General features: G+C 67.2%; 2 protein-coding genes across 4 annotated transcripts; one reads left to right on the top strand and one right to left on the bottom strand.

Moving 5' to 3' along the window:
• Positions 1 to 342: 342 nt before the first annotated feature.
• ESPN (espin) lies at positions 343 to 11,209 on the top strand. Its single transcript, XM_053963055.1, has 12 exons — positions 343 to 636; positions 1,444 to 1,637; positions 3,847 to 4,033; positions 4,130 to 4,312; positions 4,395 to 4,526; positions 4,628 to 5,197; positions 6,731 to 6,892; positions 6,972 to 7,146; positions 7,433 to 7,459; positions 8,663 to 8,808; positions 8,901 to 9,197; positions 9,414 to 11,209. Exons 1-12 carry the CDS (start codon positions 343 to 345, stop codon positions 10,677 to 10,679), a joined length of 3,633 nt encoding a protein of 1,210 aa, XP_053819030.1. The 3' UTR covers positions 10,680 to 11,209.
• A 1,091-nt stretch (positions 11,210 to 12,300) lies between these two features.
• Positions 12,301 to 15,984, bottom strand: TNFRSF25 (TNF receptor superfamily member 25). Of its 3 annotated transcripts, none has more exons than XM_053962973.1 (7): positions 15,860 to 15,984; positions 14,098 to 14,293; positions 13,867 to 13,995; positions 13,639 to 13,791; positions 13,465 to 13,549; positions 13,322 to 13,383; positions 12,301 to 13,237 (listed from the first exon to the last, which is right to left on the bottom strand). In XM_053962973.1, exons 1-7 carry the CDS (start codon positions 15,887 to 15,889, stop codon positions 12,630 to 12,632), a joined length of 1,263 nt encoding a protein of 420 aa, XP_053818948.1. In that variant the 5' UTR covers positions 15,890 to 15,984; the 3' UTR covers positions 12,301 to 12,629. The 3 variants fall into 3 exon arrangements, with proteins under 3 accessions (XP_053818948.1, XP_053818945.1, XP_053818946.1); XM_053962970.1 differs by lacking the exon at positions 15,860 to 15,984 and adding an exon at positions 14,408 to 14,639; XM_053962971.1 differs by having other exon boundaries at positions 13,867 to 14,293.
• Positions 15,985 to 16,244: the final 260 nt, after the last annotated feature.

Genomic DNA, 16,244 nt, shown 5'->3' with positions numbered 1-16,244 from the left:
TGGGGACACCCGTGGGGCCGCTACACAAGGCCGCGGAGAACGGCGCCGGCAGCTTTGCCGGACTTGCACCCGTCCCTGTCCTGGTCCCGGTCCCGTCCGCCATTCGGCAAAGCGCGGCTGCACCAGCAGAGGCCGGGGGGAGCGGTGCGGGGGTCCCGAGCAGCGGGCAATCGCCGCGCCGTCGGGCGGGGCGGGCGGAGGGGCGGCCCCGGGGGAGGGAGAGGAGGAGCCGGCGGGGCCGGGGGGCGGCGGGGCGGGAGCGCCGCACAGTGCCAAGCGGCGGCCGGGGCCGCCGGGGCCGGGGCCGCCGCCGGGGCCGCTGGGGCCGGGGCCGCCGCCGGGATGGCGCTGGAGCGGGCGCTGCAGGCGGCGCGACAGGGCGACGTGGAGGCGCTGCGGGGGCTGCGGGCGGCCGGGCTGCTGCGGCCGGGGCTGCGGGACGCCCTGGGCGCGTCTCCCGCGCACCACGCTGCCCGCGCCGGTCGCCTCGCCTGCCTCCGCTACCTGGCGGCCGAGGCCGCGCTCCGCGGGGACGCGCGGGCGCGAAACGGGGCCACGCCGGCCCACGACGCCGCCGCCACCGGCAACCTCGCCTGTCTCCAGTGGCTGCTCACGCAGGGGGGCTGCGGCGTGCAGGTGCGAGCGGGGTCGCGGGGGGCGGCGGAGGGTCCCTCGGTGGCGCGGGCGGCCGGGGAGGCGTTCCGCGGTCCCGTGTGGGTGGCTGTGGCCGCGGGGAGACGGTCACGCGTGGTGCTTCCAGCTCCGCCGACGGCGCGCCGGGGTCCGTCCTAGCCGGCACGGACGGAGCTCCGCCGTGCATAGCGGCCGGCATCCGACGGACCCGGAGAGTCCCCGGCATCCCGGAGGGGTTCAGCCGCGAGGGCTGCAAATATTCCCCGGGGCTGCCGGCCCCTCCCGGGGTTACACAACGGCGGGACCGCGGCGGTAAGCGGCTTGCCCCGGGGCCGGCCGAGAGTTAAAGACATGTGACGGCCGAAGGAAGAGGAGGCGGCGGCGGGGCTGGGAGCGGAGATTAATCGGGAAGGAAGGGGTCAGCACGCATCGGCGACCTCCTGGCCAGGGGCCAGCGTTACCCGCGCCCCACCGAGCGTGGAGGGCGCACGGGCCGGCGGCACAGCGGGGCTCGGCGGCAAGTTCCCGCGGTTAGGGGCTCCGCGGCCGGTAGAACAAGGAGGGCATTGTGCTGCACTCACTGTGTGCGGACGCAGGCATTTGACGGAGGGCAGACACGTTGGTCCTACGGTCGCTCCAATGCCCTGTGCTCCTGCTCCAGCCCCTCTCCAGGAGTTCTACCCTGGCCACTCCATCCGCCCGGAATCAGCTCCGGGCTGGGGAATGCCTCACGGCTGCCTGCTGTTCCCAGCCCCCTTGCCGGAAGGGCTTGGTCCCTGGTACTGACAGCCGTCCCACTTCCTCTTGCAGGACACAGACAACTCTGGTGCCACCATCCTACACCTGGCAGCCCGCTTCGGTCACCATGAGGTGATCGACTGGCTCCTCCGCTTTGGAGGCAGCGACCCCACCGCAGCCACCAATACGGGAGCACTGCCCGTCCATTACGCCGCGGTGAAAGGGGATTTCCCTTCCCTGCGACTCCTCTTGGGACACTGCCCCAGGTAACGGCCCCAACTGCTGGCAGCGAGACAGGGTCTGCCTGAAGCTTGGCACCAACCAGCAGGAGAGGGGCTAGTGGGAGAACAGGGTGCCTGCTGTGGCCCCAACCTTCCCTCCAGCCACTGGGCAAAGTGCCAGCACTGGGGACGAATGCTGCAGCCACCCTGATCCCCTAGCTCCAAGGGCAACGCGGCCACGTTATCAGGCTGGGCAGCCAGCTGCACCTTCTTTATGGCCCAGAAAGAAAGGGAGAGGAGGAGAGGGGCGAGCGCTGGCAGAAATATTGTCACTGGCCGCTGAGTCGGCTCCTGGCGCGGGGCGATAACACAGCCGCCTTTGTCCGCCCGCTGTTATGTAAATGGATTAGGCTGACCGCCGAGGAGAGGCTGCTCCCCGCGCCGGAGACGACCTTTCCGCTTGCCCAGGTCCGCGGGCATTGCTGGACATGGCAGCCTCTCTCAGACGGCTCCGTCGCGGCAGCATCCCCGCTTTTCCTCCTGAGCGGTACCCGGAGCCGGGCTGGTCCCCGGGTTACTTGGCATAGCAGTCCACAGGGCCCGCGATGCCGGGCCTCGCCACGAGGCTGCAGCAGGTGATTAGGTGGCCGCTAATCCGATTTCCTGTGGTGGGCAGAGGCCACTAGAAATAACCCACAGACCCTGCCAAAGCGGAGCCGGGGGGATGCGCTGTTGCTCCACACTGTCCCTGGAAGGCTCCAGGGTTGTGGATGAGACGGATTGCACAGCTCTCCCACATCCAGGGAGTCCTGAGGCAGCGGGATGTGAACCAGCACTCGGCACCCCTCTGTCTCTGGGTGCCACAACACCAGAGCCCTGCATCTTTTTCTCCAGGCAGGGCCACAGAGATCCCTGGATCCCATGGCACTTACTGGTCAGAGCTGTCCCAGCCCCAGTTCTTTATCTCCTTGCCCCAGGTGTGCCAGCTTAGCCCTGAGCACTTCTGGGATTAACCCCTGCAGCCCAAGCCCAGCCCCAAACCAGTCACTGCTCCTGCTCGATGCTCACTGTGTCAGCCCGGGTGTGGCACGGCTTCACATTGCCTTTCACGCTGCTTGCCGGGGTTGTTCCGCCGCTGTCACCGCCTTCCCCCTGAATTATTTAGGGCTGGCCCTGCTCCCAGCCCCGCGCCTGCCCGGAGGCTCCGTTACAGCTGCGAAATCCAATCCCTGGTGCCACTGCGGGATGCTGGCTCTCCCAGCCCACCTTCGCATGGGCCCGCGGGGGCCCCCCGGCAGCCGGTGGCCCAGCGTGGGGTCTCAGCCATCTGGCAAAGCAGTTTACTGGTGGTGCCCAAGTGGCTTAACCCCTTCCCAATTACTGAGAAATGGGAGTCAGGGACTGACCCTGTGCCTGTGCTCCCGCTGTCTCCAGCTCCCCAGCCCCTGCTTGGGGAGCACACAGGGCTGTGCCAGCCTGGCACTCCTGGACCGCGGGGCAAGCACTCAGTGGCACGGCACGCAAGGCACAGCGGGAAGGGAGTGCTGGCCACAGCCCGTCTCACAGTTACAGGGATCAATTATTTAGGGCCTGCGATCATTGCGATAACAGAGCAGAGTATTTATTGCTCTTCCTTTTTTAAATATTCAACAGGTTTTTTTATGGAGCACTTAATAAAACAGCTTCCTGTGGGGTCGGGAGGCAGGATGCAGGATGTGGGATGCAGAATATGGGTCTATGGGGGATGTGGGGTAAAAGATGTGGGATTCAGGATTTGGATTGCACAATTTGGGATACACAGTTCAAGATGAGAGACACAAGGATGCCAAGGCCTTTTGGAGCAGTGAGGGGACACCAGCACCCAGCAGCTGGGCCGGACACCGCCATGGTGCAAGTTGGCCTTTCCCTGCCGGCTCCACGGCCGGTGCTGTGTAAGCAGCTTACTTTAAAATACGACTAAATTGCAGTGTCCAAAAACAGCCGGAGGAAGGAGCTTAGCCTAAGCAGGCTGATTAACTTAGTGACCTCCCGCTGCAGCTGCAGCCACCGCAGCAGCACGGGGACCTACGGGAAGCCATGGGGTGGACAGCTCCCAACCCTGGCACTGCCCCGCCTGCCCACAGCTGTTTCCCCTGCACCTGCCCACGTTCCTTGTGTCCCACAAGCCCCCGTGTCCCTGTATCCTGCCTGCCTCCTGTCCCAACCCTGGCAGTAGCAGTGCCCACAGGTGACGGGCGCTGTGCCCCACTTGCAGTACGCTGAGTGCCCAGACCAAGACGGGGGCCACCCCGCTGTACCTCGCCTGCCAGGAAGGCCACCTGGAGATCATCCAGTACCTGGTGCAGGATTGTGGGGCTGACCCCCACGCGCGCGCTTATGACGGGATGACCCCACTGCACGCCGCCGCCCAGATGGGCCACAACACTGTCATCGTATGGCTGGTAAGCGCTGTCCAGGCACGGCACGGCGTGGTGGCACAGCGCGGTGGCACAGCACAGAGCGCAGAGCCCCAGTGCTCAGCCCACCTGCCCACACAGATGAGCTTCACGACGGTGAGCCTGTCGGAGCGGGACGCCGAGGGGGCCACGGCCATGCACTTCGCCGCCAGCCGTGGCCACGCCAAGGTGCTGAGCTGGCTGCTGCTGCACGGCGGGGAGATCACTGCCGATGGCTGGGGCGGCACACCGCTGCACGATGCCGCCGAGAATGGCGAGCTGGAGGTGGGTGCTGGTGGCCAACAGGGTGTCAGGGCAAGGAGGGGCCCTTCCTTCCAGCCCTGCCATGCACCCCCACTCTCCCCAGTGCTGCCAGATCCTGGTGGTGAACGGTGCCGACCTCAGCATTCGTGACCAGGATGGTTACACAGCAGCTGACCTCGCTGACTACAATGGCCACAGCCACTGCGCCCAGTACCTGCGCACCGTGGAGAACATGGTACGGCGGTGCCCAGGGATGAGGGCGTGGGGAGCACACAGGGAGCACGCTGGGCCTCACCACCCCTGCCCTGCTGCCTGACCCCACGGCTGTGCCAGCAGAGCGTGGAGCACCGCGTGCTGTCACGAGACCCCTCGGCGGATGGGGAATGCCGACAGCCGGACTCGGGCATGTCATCGCCCAACACCACGGCGTCGGTGCCCCAGGCGCGCTTCGAGGTGGGCTCCCCTGCCAGCACCCTCTCCAACTACGACTCCTGCCACTCCAGCCAGTCCAGCACCGGGGAGAAGAGGGGTGGCCCCCCAGGGGCCCCCGCCGCCCGTGAGTGCGGGGCCAGGGGGCGCGGGGCGGGGGGTGCGGGTCCAGCCCCCCCTGACCCCCTGCCCTGCGCAGGGGTGCCTGAGCCGGCGCTGGCGGACATGCAGGCGTACATGGACATGCTGGACCCTGAGATGCGGCCACGGGGCCGGGGCCCAGCAGGCGAGGGTCCCCCGCCGCCACCACCCCCTGCCTTTCCCCCACCACCACCCCCACCCCCCACCACCCGGCCACCCCCGCCACCCCCTGGCTACCCTGCACCTGCGCCCCCCGCTGCCCCCCACACCGCTGACATCTACGTGCGGGCCAAGAACAACCTGCGGCATGTGGAGAGCCAGGCGCTGCGCCGAGAGGTACGGCCCCATGCACCGTGTCCCCTGCACCATGCCCCATACACAGCTCAAGGGACATAACACCCGGGAGGGACATGCCACCAGGCACCCATCCCGTTTGAGCAGTTGTTGCCTGCACTGGGAGGGGACAGTCCCAGCTGGAGGCCACATGCCTGCGACACTGGCATGCACTGGGAGGGCTGGAGCTCAACCAGCAGCAAGGATGCAGCAAGCTGGGGCCAGCGATGCTCTGGTAGCTGCACGGCACTGGGTGGGCACACTCTACTGCTGCACCGGCTGGGGCACCCGGCAGCATCATGCCATGGCAGCCGCGCCCATGCGGCCCGGCGATACCACAGGCACCATGCCGAGCTGGGCGTGGGCAGCTGCGCAGGCAGTAACCCGAGCAGCCGGCTCCGGTGTCGCCCGCGCCACAGGTGTCGGGTGGCACAGCCAGCGCTGCCAGGAGCTGAGAGGGCTCAGCCAGGCGTGCACAGGTAAGAGGGGTGCAGCCCTCCATGGCGGGCTGGGGGGGCATAAGGATGCAGTAGGTTTGGGGCCGCCCTGACCCCCTACCATGACTTGCGCCACCTCACTGGGGACAGGATTCTGGGCATGATCAGGACACTGGCAGAGCTCTGGGGGACGGGGCACATGGGATGGGTGTCTCAGCAGAGCAGTGTGTGCCAGGCATGTGATGGGCTCAGGACCCCACAGTGCTCGTTGTGCACAGCCTTAGCTCTTTAGTGCTTACTGGAGTAATGGACTGCCCGGGGAGGTGTGGGTGTGTGGTAGAGTGGTGCCACAGTGGTGTGGGTGCCCCACGAAATGGGACTCAGCAGCACAGACCCTTGTGCCCAACCAGAGCTGGGACTGCTAGAGTGGGAGCCAGGCTTGGCACAACTCCCATGGCAGCTGGAGTAGGAAGCACCAAGCTGATGTTTGTTGACTTAGCTGGGGCTGGCGGCGGTGGCGGCGAGCACCCGGGCTCACTGTGAAAATGCCATGGGTGGAGGTGGCGTACGGGGAAATGCAAATAGAGGGGCCCCCAGCAAGGGGAGCAGGGCTATGCCACGGTGGCACCCCAAACCAAGGGAGCAGACACAGCCCCCTGCAGCGCAGCACTCGGCAGCACAACTCGCAAAGCCGCTGTGGAATGTGCCGGGGTGAGCTGAGGCTGCGCTGCTTGAGAGCCCTGTTCAGAGGGAGGTTTGGAACCGGGCCCCAGCCCCGCGCGGGATAAGCTTCCTGTAATCCGCGAGGCTGGGGCTCGGCACTCCTGTTCCCAGGGGGTTATCCCGGGGGAGGCTTGGACAGGATCCTGGGCACAGGCTATGGGGTCACAGTGCCAGGCACTGATACTGCACACTGCCAACATGGCACACAGCCCCTGGTAGAGCCGTTTGCTGAACAGACTCCAGGGCATGCACCTGTTGTCCGTCTCAGCTCTGCATCTGCCCCAAGGCAAACCGCTGGCACGGTCCTACTCCACTATGGCCCTGCACCACGGTCATAGCCGGGCACAGCAGTGCTGAGGTGGGCTCCCCATTGCAGCTGGCATCGCGTGACAGCAGTCCCGAGGGCCTGCGCCGGGCCGACTCCAGCAGGAGGTCAAGGAATTTCGGCAAGCAGCCGAGCACCGGTGACTACTACAAGCACCTGGGGCACGTTGTGGCCGAGCAGGCAGGCCCCCAGCGAATGGCGCACACCGAGGAGGTGAGCCCCGCGCCGCGAGCCTGTTAGCACAGCTCAGCGGCACCGGCGCCGAGCAACGCCTGCCCATGCTCTCTTCCAGACATCGCCCATCTCGGCGGACACCATGAGCAATGGGGAGAGCAAGTCTGGTGCCGAGCTGCCATCTCCACCCCCGCCCCCACCACTGCCCGACACCGCCTGCCCGACACCCCCACCGCCGCCCCCACTCGCCGAGACTCCCGCTGGCCCCCGCCGCTCCTCCTCCTCTACGGGAAGTAAGTGGCAGGGTGCCGGGTGGGCACGGGGAGTGATCCTGGGCACTGTCTATTGGCTGCACTGTGGCTTTGACCTCCTTGGCTCGTCTCCTCCCGCGGCACTTCGGCCGCGCGGCTCCTGACAGCCTCTCTGTCCTTCTCTCCTCCGGTGTCGGCGCGGGGGCCCCCACGCCCGCTCGCCCCTGCCTGCTCTCACTGCTGGCCGCTTCTCTTCTCTCTTGTCTCGCGGTGGCCAAATCCTTCCTCTGCCGCGCGCCCCGCGCCGCCTCTCTGCTTCTCTCCCTAGGAGGAAAGGCGCTCAGGCAGATGAAGAGTAAGTACCGCGGCCCCACGCTCCTCCCTGCTCAGGGGGTGCCCTGGCGCGGGGCACAGCCGGAGAGGCCCCGTGCTGCAGCCGCGGGGCATCGATGGCCGCTGGGGCTGTCACCTGCCCGCGGCGCTGCGGCCGCCGGGCCCTCGCTGCGCGTCGCCGGCCGGCGGTGCCACGCGGGAAGCCAAGCGCTGGTGCGGGGCTGCCGAAGCCGCCAGGCAGGGCTGGCAGGGCTGGGCAGGCAGCCGGGCCCCGCACACAGAGGGCCTTTGTTCGCGCTCAGCCGGCCGGCGTGACCCCGCCACGTGAGCGCACCGGCCGCTCCCCCGCCGCTGACTGCAGCCGGCGGGCTTGGCCGCTGCTCGGCGCCCGCTTTATTAGCGCCGGCTCCCGGGACCGGGGGGTCTCAGCCGGCGCTGGATGGCAGCGTGCGCGTCCCGCTGGGCCCTCAGCACCCGCAGCCCTCTGGCTCCGGCGTGGCGCAGCCGAGCGGAGCGAGCTGCGGGCGCCGGCCGCGGGGAGGGGGCTTTGCCTTGGCACGGTACCATGGGCCGTTAGGGACTCACGCATGGCTGGCACGGACGGTGGGTGCTCGCGAGGCGGGTGGCATGAGCAGTGGGAAGAGCATCCCCGGGGTGCCGGTGCCACGCAGCCCTTTGGGCACCGGGCTGGCAGGGAGTCTGGCTCAGGCTGTCGGTGCATCGCTGCCGGCACCTGTCAGGGGAGCGCAAGGGCCGTCCTGCAGCGTCAGGGCTGCCACCGGCCACGGAGCCATCCCTCCAGAGGCACACTTCTGTTGCAACATAGTGCCTCGGGAGCATGGAGTGGCATTCGGGGCTGGGGCCAGGCTGGGACCCTTGCAGCTGAATGTTGGGGTGCTGCTGAAACAGGGTGCCATGGACCCTGTAAGCTGGTGTTGGAGTGCTGGTCTTACGGATCTGTGGAGCTGGGGTGCCAGGCTGTTGAGTGCTGGGGGGTTGCTCCTCTGGGGTCTGATGGACCCAGGAGTTTGGCTTTGTGCTCTTCCTGTGGACCGGTGAGCCGGGTGTCCGGATGCTGCTTCAGGGGTGTTCCAGGGGCTCCTGGATGGCACAGAGGGGGGCAGTCAGCCAGCCACTCCTCCTACCCTGCAAGCTGATGGGGGATTCACAGGGGCAGGGAGATGGTGCTGGCAGGGTGCTTACTGCCCCTTCTGCCTCCCTTCAGGCACCAAGTCCTTCAACATGATGTCCCCCACCGGCGACAACTCGGAGCTGCTGGCCGAGATCAAAGCTGGGAAGAGCCTCAAGCCAACGCCACAGAGCAAAGGCTTCACCACCGTCTTCTCCGGCAGCGGCCAGGCAGGGGCCAACGTAGGTGGTGATGGGGGCCAGGGGAGCCGGTGGCGCGGCACAGCACAGCGCGGCAAGTGCCCACCGCCCTCCCTCCCTCCCTCCTTCCACAGGCAGAGTCGCCAGTGTCCTCCCCGTCACCCACCAGGACGCCCACCCCGCCGGCCACCCCCGAGGCTGCTGGGCCACCACGCTGCCTGGCAGGGGGCTCACCGGAGCCAGTGCTGAACGGAAGCTCACCGCTGCCGGCAGCAGGCGCTGGGGCAGCGGTGGAGGTGGAGGCGCTGGTGCCGAGCCAGGACGAGCACGGTCGGCCCATCCCCGAGTGGAAGCGGCAGGTGATGGTTCGCAAGCTGCAGCTCCGCATGCAGGAGGAAGAGGAGCAGCGGCGCAAGGTAGGGGGGTCCCACGTGCTGCGGCGGCGAGCGCGGCGTGGGCATGGCCCAAGCAGCTCAGGACCTGGCGAGACGGCGTGCGTGGCATTGCCTCTGGCCCCTAATTGGGCTGGGGACCACCCTACCTGCATGCAGGGGAGTCATACCCCGGGGATGCCACACACGGCGGCAGTGGCACGAGGTGCGTGCGGCATGGCCTCAAGAGCCCCTTTGCCCTCTTTCCCGCCGCAGCCTGGGAACCGCTCGCCGCCCCTTTGCCGGCGCGGGCCACCTGCCCGCGGGGGCATACCGGGACCCGCCGGGCAGCCGATGCGGGAGGAGGACATGCAGCACCTGGAGAGGCAGCTGGGGAGCCTGCGGGTGATGCACGAGGCGCAGCCGGGGCAGCCGCTTCCAGGGGGGCCGGAGGAGGAGCTGCTGCCACTCGTGCCACTCTCTGCCCCGCCGGCACCCCGGCGCTTCGCCCTCGCCCACGAGGACGCGCCTGCCCGCGGCAGCCAGTCCCCCACACTGCCGAGGAGCGCGGCCGCACCACCAGCCACCCTGAGGGGCCAGGAGGGCCCCGGGGCGGGGGGAGCAGTGGGCAGCCCCGGTGCCCAGCACGACGCCCGGCGCGAGATCCTGGGCTGCGGTGTCTCTGTCCGCAGCCTCAAGGCCAACTACGAGGGGCCAGGGGGACCCCCTGCACCTCCCCCCAGGGTCACTAAGCGCAAGCGGGTGCAGCCCCCTGGTAGCACCCGCCGGCCCATTCTGGAGGAGGAATACGGGGATGGGGCGCTGCGGAGGAGCAGGCCAGCGCTGCCAGAGCCAAGCAGCCCGCATGAACGCACCAAGGGGTGCAAGGAGCGCGCCGTCTTCCTCTTCCTGGAGCACTGGAAGAAGCGGGCACTCGTGGCAGTGCCTGGGGAGGAGCGGCCACGGCGGCCGGGGAGGCGGCGACCGGCAGCGGGGCGGCTGTTGGCCCGCTGGAGGAGTGTTGCCCGCCGGGTCCCAGGGCGTCAGATCCGGCGGCTGAGCCGCACCACAGTGCTGTACTGGCCCCAACACTTCCTGCCGCACGTCGGCGGCTCGCCCATGCCCCACGACAGCCTCCCGCTCGACCTCTTCATGCTGGGCTACTTCCAGCTGCTGGAGATGCCCCTCAGCCCTGAGGAGCGGCGCTTCCGCCACCTCCTCTGCTACGAGATGTTTGACCGCCTGGGCAGCCACAGCTGGCACCGCGTCCGCCGTTTCCACCGCACCGTGCTGGAGCAGGTCGAAGCTGGCCACCGCCACTGGCTTGACGGCTTTGAGGACCTCGTGCAGGAGTTTTTTGGGGATGACCCTGTGGCAGTGGTAGAGAGCCTGCCAGAGCCCCCCACCATGGCCCCGGAAGGGCAGGGGGCAGCAGTGCCAGTACCGGAGCTGGGAGAGTTCAGCGAGGAGGACGTCTGCCGCTTCATTGACCGCAGCTTCTCCTTCTGGAAGGAGAAGGAGGCAGAGATGTTCGACACCTGAGTCCAACGGGATGCTGCAGGCTGTGCCAGTGGTGTGGCATGGGGCAGCAGCAAGCTCAGGGGACAGCTATGGGCTGGTGCCCGGGTGCACTCGCCTGCCTCTGTGGCTCGTGGTGCAGCTCAGCTTGGCAGAGGGCTGGGTGCTGTTCTGCGCGGCCCCGGGCCGAGGTTGCAGTGTGTGCCGCTTGCCGTGGCTGTGTGTTGTGTGGGAGGTGCAGCGGCGGGGCTGCGCTCCCCTCTGGTGTGGCGTTTGCGGTGCCGGGGCAGTGTGGGCCCCCGCGTGTCATGCAATAAAGCTGTGGTGTGCTGCAAGGGCTGGCCACGCCACGCGCTCCTTCCTCCTCCCGGCGCCGGCGGAAGGTGGGCAGTGAGGGGCGCATCGGCGAGCCATGTGCTGGTGAACCCCACCGGTACGGTGCCAAGGAGGGCGCTGCCAGAAGGATGTGGTGCCGCGCACCAGGATGATGCTGCGGCCCCCTGGTGCCGGCAGTGAGGGCGGGCTCCCGGCAGTGCCGGTAACACGGCTGTCTGTTGCAGGAGAAGGAAGAGGAGGCGCGCCTGGCCAGCATGCCGGCCTGGAGGAGGGACATCCTGCGCAAGAAGCTGGAGGAAGAGAGGTGAGCCTGGGTCGGGGGATGCCGCACCAGCCGGTCACTCCCGCGGCTCTACTAACCCCACTCTTCCCTTTGCCTTCGCAGGGAGCAGAAACGGTGAGTGCCGTAAGCCCCTTCCCTGGGTGGGCGGGCACGGCGGCTCCCGCGGCTCTGGTGACCGCGGCGCCCCGTGCCCTCTGCTGCTAAGCAGGAAAGAGCAGGAGAAGCTGAAGCGGGAGGAGGAGGAGAAGGAGAAGGAGCAGTCGGAAAAGCTAAGGACTCTCGGGTACGATGAGACAAAGCTGGCGCCCTGGCAGCGACAGATCATCCTCAAGAAGGGGGACATAGCCAAGCACTAGCCACGCCACACCGCATCCTGGCTCTTCGCAGCAGGAGGAGACTGACAGGTCCTCCCATGGACCGAGACATGCTTCGGCACCCTCCTCCTGCCGTGGATGGCCACACAGCCCAACCCAGAGAAGCCCCCTCCACTGCCCCAGTCACCCTTAGCCCCCCGTACCCACACATCCCGCTGCCGCCAGCCCACCGCTACCCTGTGCTGCCCGTTGCAAAGCGAGCTGCCGCGACGTGGGACACGCGGCTCCTTGCGCACTGCCCGGCTCGGCCGCTGCGGCCGGGCTCACCGCACGCCCCGCTGGCACCCCTCGCCGTTGCAGCGCGCTCGCCCTCATTACTACCCCTCCAGAGCCACTCAAGGCCAGCTTCCGGCTCACCTCTGCCCAGACCGCCTGCCTTTCCAGCGATTAAAACAATAAACCCCGCCAGCAGTGCCCCGCGCCTTCCTGGGGCTCCCCACACCATCCCACACCCACGCCATGCTCGCCGACAGCGGTGCCTCCTCACCAACATCACCACAACCACCCCCAACACCCACACCGCCTGCATCTCTGCCAGCACCCACATTCCCGGTCACCTGTGGTGGCCACATCAGCACTGGCGGTCCTGAGGCCAGCACTGCCCTGGTGCCCGGCCAACGCAGCCTTGCAAAGAAGGGCCAGGGCTGGCGGATGGAGAACACACCACTTTATTGGGGAGGGGGAAGGAGCGCCCGGCAGCGGGCAGCCTTGAGAACTATCCCATGGGTTCGTGGTGGGCTCGGTGCCTGCTCGTCCCGCAAGTGGCTGGGCAACCAACATGCTGGGGCATGGGGTCCTCCCCGGCCCTGGGAGCAGGAGGACATAAATAGAGGGAACAGGCAGGTGGGAAGGGGACATAAAACTGACATAAAATGTCTACACGGCATAAGTAACAATACTTAGGGGTGTGGCTGGGATGAGGTGCCCAGTGAGATGTGGAGGTGTTGGGACCTCCCTGTGCCAGGGTGCTGACGCTGGGAATCAGGGTCCCAGGGGCAGACTCTGGCGCAGTGCCTCAGCACAGCCAGCCAGCTCCATGCGCTCCAGGGCGGCAAAGACGTGGTCCAGCGTGGCACTGGTCTGCTGGCACCAGCGCTTCAGCATCTCGTACTGCTGGTCACGGATGTGGGCCACCTCCAGCTCTACCAGCTCAATCTCTGCCTCCCGCAGCTCCAGCATCCGCATGAACTCCTTCCAACGCCGTACTGGCACCACATCGATGACGGCATAGAGTTGGCTGCCCTGCAGCAAGGCACCGCGGGGCTCCAGGGGTGCAGAGGGCTCCCCTTCATCACTGGGTGGCTCAGGCAGCAAGGGGTGTTTGGGGCTCTGCTTTGCTGTGCCTGCGGCACGCTCTGTCCCCTGCGGGGAGCATGGCTGGGTCCAGCACAGGTTGTGCCACCTCTGGGCATTGAACTGGCAGCATGGTGTGCCTGCAGCCCCGGCCACTGAGGTGGCTGCCTGTGCTGTGGGGTGGGGACCACCTGCCAGGACATCATGCCAGAACCTCTTCCTCTTGTGGTAGATGGCAAGGGCACCCAGGAAGAGAGGCCCGGTGAGTCCCAGCAGGATGTACTCCAGACCTGAGCCTGAAAGGAGGAGCAGGAGCATTCCCATCATCTGGCCAGCACGGTGACTGCACACCACCGACCCTGGCCCCATTGTCCCCATACCTTGGTTGTTGTTGCTGCCACACACTTGCTGGCACTCTTTGCCACACGTGTCCTGGGTGCTCCTGCAAGGAGATGGGACCCATGGGTATCATGCTGTGCCATGCCATGGGCCCCACATGTGTCCCTGGAGGGTCAATGCTTACATATGACATGGCCGGCATTCGTCACCTTCTCTGTAGAAGTCAGGCTTGCAGCTGCTGTCGCAAAGTGTGTCCTGTGCCTCCGAGCCTGGGGAGAGGGTGGGAATGAGGCAGGGTGGCACAGCCAGAGGTGGCACAGCTGGCAGGTTGTGCTGTGGGGCAGCTGGCAGCACTCACAGGGTCGCTGGATGAGGCGTCCAGTGCAGGACTGGCATTTCTGACAAGAGAATTCGCTGCACTGCTTGTCAAGGCAGACACGGAATCGGCCAGGCTCACAGCCACAGGCGATGTTGCTGGTGGCCGAGCAGTTGCTCAGCACACTCTGGAAAGCTGCAGAAAGCAGGCAGTGAGCAGCATGGCACGGCGCTGCATAGCACAGCACGGTGTGGTGTGGTGCCAGCTCACCTTGTCGGTCACACTCGTAGCAAGCCTGGCACTTCCTGAGGGTGTTGGGCTGGGTGCGGAAGGTGCCGGCGGGACAGGGGCGGCACTCTCTGTGCTTCACGCTTGTGCAGGGCTCGGACATGAATGTCCCTGCAGGGACAGTGGGGTGACAGGGAGCACGGCCACCTGGAGCAATGCACCTGCTGTGCCATGGTGTGCTGTGCCATGCCACACGGACTGGGCAGCGCTCACCTGCGGGACACTGAGAGCAGCACTGGCGAGTAGCCTCGATCCAGTTCATGCCATCAGGGCACGGGCGTCTGTCAGTATGTCTCCGCAGGCGGAGGATTGGCTGCACCAGGACCTGCTGCCTTCGCAGCACGGCGCGGTCCCGCCACCCTGGGGGCTGCAATTCGCTGGCTGCCAGGCACAGCGCTGCCAAGGTCACCTGCAAGCAGGGAGAAAGCAGGGCTGCAGGCAGACGGGTTGCACCAGGAGCCTTGCACCCGTGGGGACAGCCCTCACACCAGCTTATGCTGGGCTACCAGAGCCAGAGCCGTACCTGGAAATGTGTGGACAGTGGTGCTGAACGGCTGAAGCCGCGGCCCTCCGCCCCAAAGCCGCGTGGGTGTGCTGCCCCTGGGCTGGGAATGCCCCGCGGCAGCCCCTGTGCTCTGCTTTCCCCGCAGTACACGAGCAAGCAACTTCCTGCTGGCACTGTGGGGGCTACTGTGCCACAGCCTGTGCCCAGGGGGCTCTCAGGTGCCCCCATGTGCTCTGCAAATGGTGCTTCCAAGCTGGCACCGAGATGCTCGACGGCCTGTGCCAACAGGACCCCTGCCATGTCCCCAGGGTTGGGGACCAGTGAGTCAGGCACACGGACTGCTGGTGATGCCAGAGATCGCCAGCTCAGGGAGGTGTCGGTAGCCGGGCGCGTAAGGGTTAACGCTGCCAGCTTTGACTTTCCTGGGGTTTATCTCCCTCACAGAGGAGGTGATTTCCTCCCCTAAAGGAAGCCGTGCCTGGCTCACGCTCTCCCCGATGCTATCGCGCCCCGTTACGCGCGTCCCAAAGTAGGTCACTGCTCCCCCGCGGGGTGCCAGGTGCTGTCCGCAGGGCAGCCCTGCTCCCCTGGAAGCCCCGGTGGGTGCAGCGAGCAGTGCCCACGCTGACACCCCTTCCACGGGCCGGGCCGGGGGCTGAGAGGACCGTGGCACTGACAGTGTGGGCAGGGAGCCAGGGGATTCCTCGCTGGGGGCTGGATTTCCCAGCCGTGATGGCCCCGATTACGGCAGTTGAATCATTTTCTACTAAACCCGCCGCCACCGGCAGACTGGAAACCGCGCTGGGCCGCCCCGCTCGCAGAGCGCTGCCGGCAGATCCGGGCGGCTGCCTCAGACCCGGCTGCCAGCGGCACATCTGAGTCACCGCTGAGGCACGACCGTCCCGCAGCGGGGCCCTGCCCGCGCACCCCGCCTGCAGACGGGCAGCTGCCCCTGCCCAGGGCCGGGAGCAGGTGCCCGGTGGACAGGGGAGCCGTGGGCACGGGGCAGGCCCAGGGCTGGCTGCGCGGTGGGGAGAGCCACCGCCGCTTGTGCCGTGCCAGCCCCTCTCCGCCCCGTAACGCATCCGCCGCGGTGCTCCTGTGCCAGGGCCGCCACCCGCGCGCCCACCTAGCCCCGAAGGCAGCCGCCCGCAGACTGATAGCCACTCCCCGTGGCACTGCCCTGCCTGTAGCCCCATGACTGACCCCACGCTTCCCACGGCCGCATCCGGTCTGTGGCCGAGATCCTTACGGCCGGTGGCCCCCGCGGTCACGCCGCACCGTGAATATTTTAGTGCAGCAGAGCCCGGCCCCAGCTGTTGGCCAGAGGGGTAAGCGGTTTTGGCATGCTTGGCAATGGAGTTAATCCACCTTCCACCCTCCCTCCTCCAGACCCGTTATGGCCACAGCTGTGGGACACCCCACAATTGGTGCCAGGGCTCCATGGGACGCCCAGGCCACCGCACTCACCCAAGCCACCCCAGGGCAGCAACACTTCATCCTTGTGGCCGATGCGGCTGGGTCATGCCGGGGCGGTGAGGGGAGCGGGGCAGCAGGTGCAGTGGGGTGTCGGGGCAGCTCAGTGCCCGGGCAGGGTGCCCCGGCACCCCATGGCTGCCGTCAGCAGCACGCGACGCGTGGTAAGTGAGCGCCAGCCCTCCCCAGACAGGCTTTTACACCCAACCACAGCAGGAGGAAATGCTTTTTTGGAAATGAGTCCAGGGGGTATGAAACCACATGACGGGAGTGCTGGGCGCGGGAGGAACCTGCAGTGCCTCGCAGCAGACCCGGCCACCGCCCTCCCTTGCCCATTGGCTCAGACCACGGTAGTGGGGGTGGCGGGGGGACGCAGGGT

This window comes from Vidua chalybeata, chromosome 22 (assembly GCF_026979565.1).
Source record: "Vidua chalybeata isolate OUT-0048 chromosome 22, bVidCha1 merged haplotype, whole genome shotgun sequence".
NCBI classification, from domain to species: Eukaryota; Metazoa; Chordata; class Aves; order Passeriformes; family Viduidae; genus Vidua; species Vidua chalybeata.
This window is presented reverse-complemented; position numbering and strand designations above follow the sequence as displayed.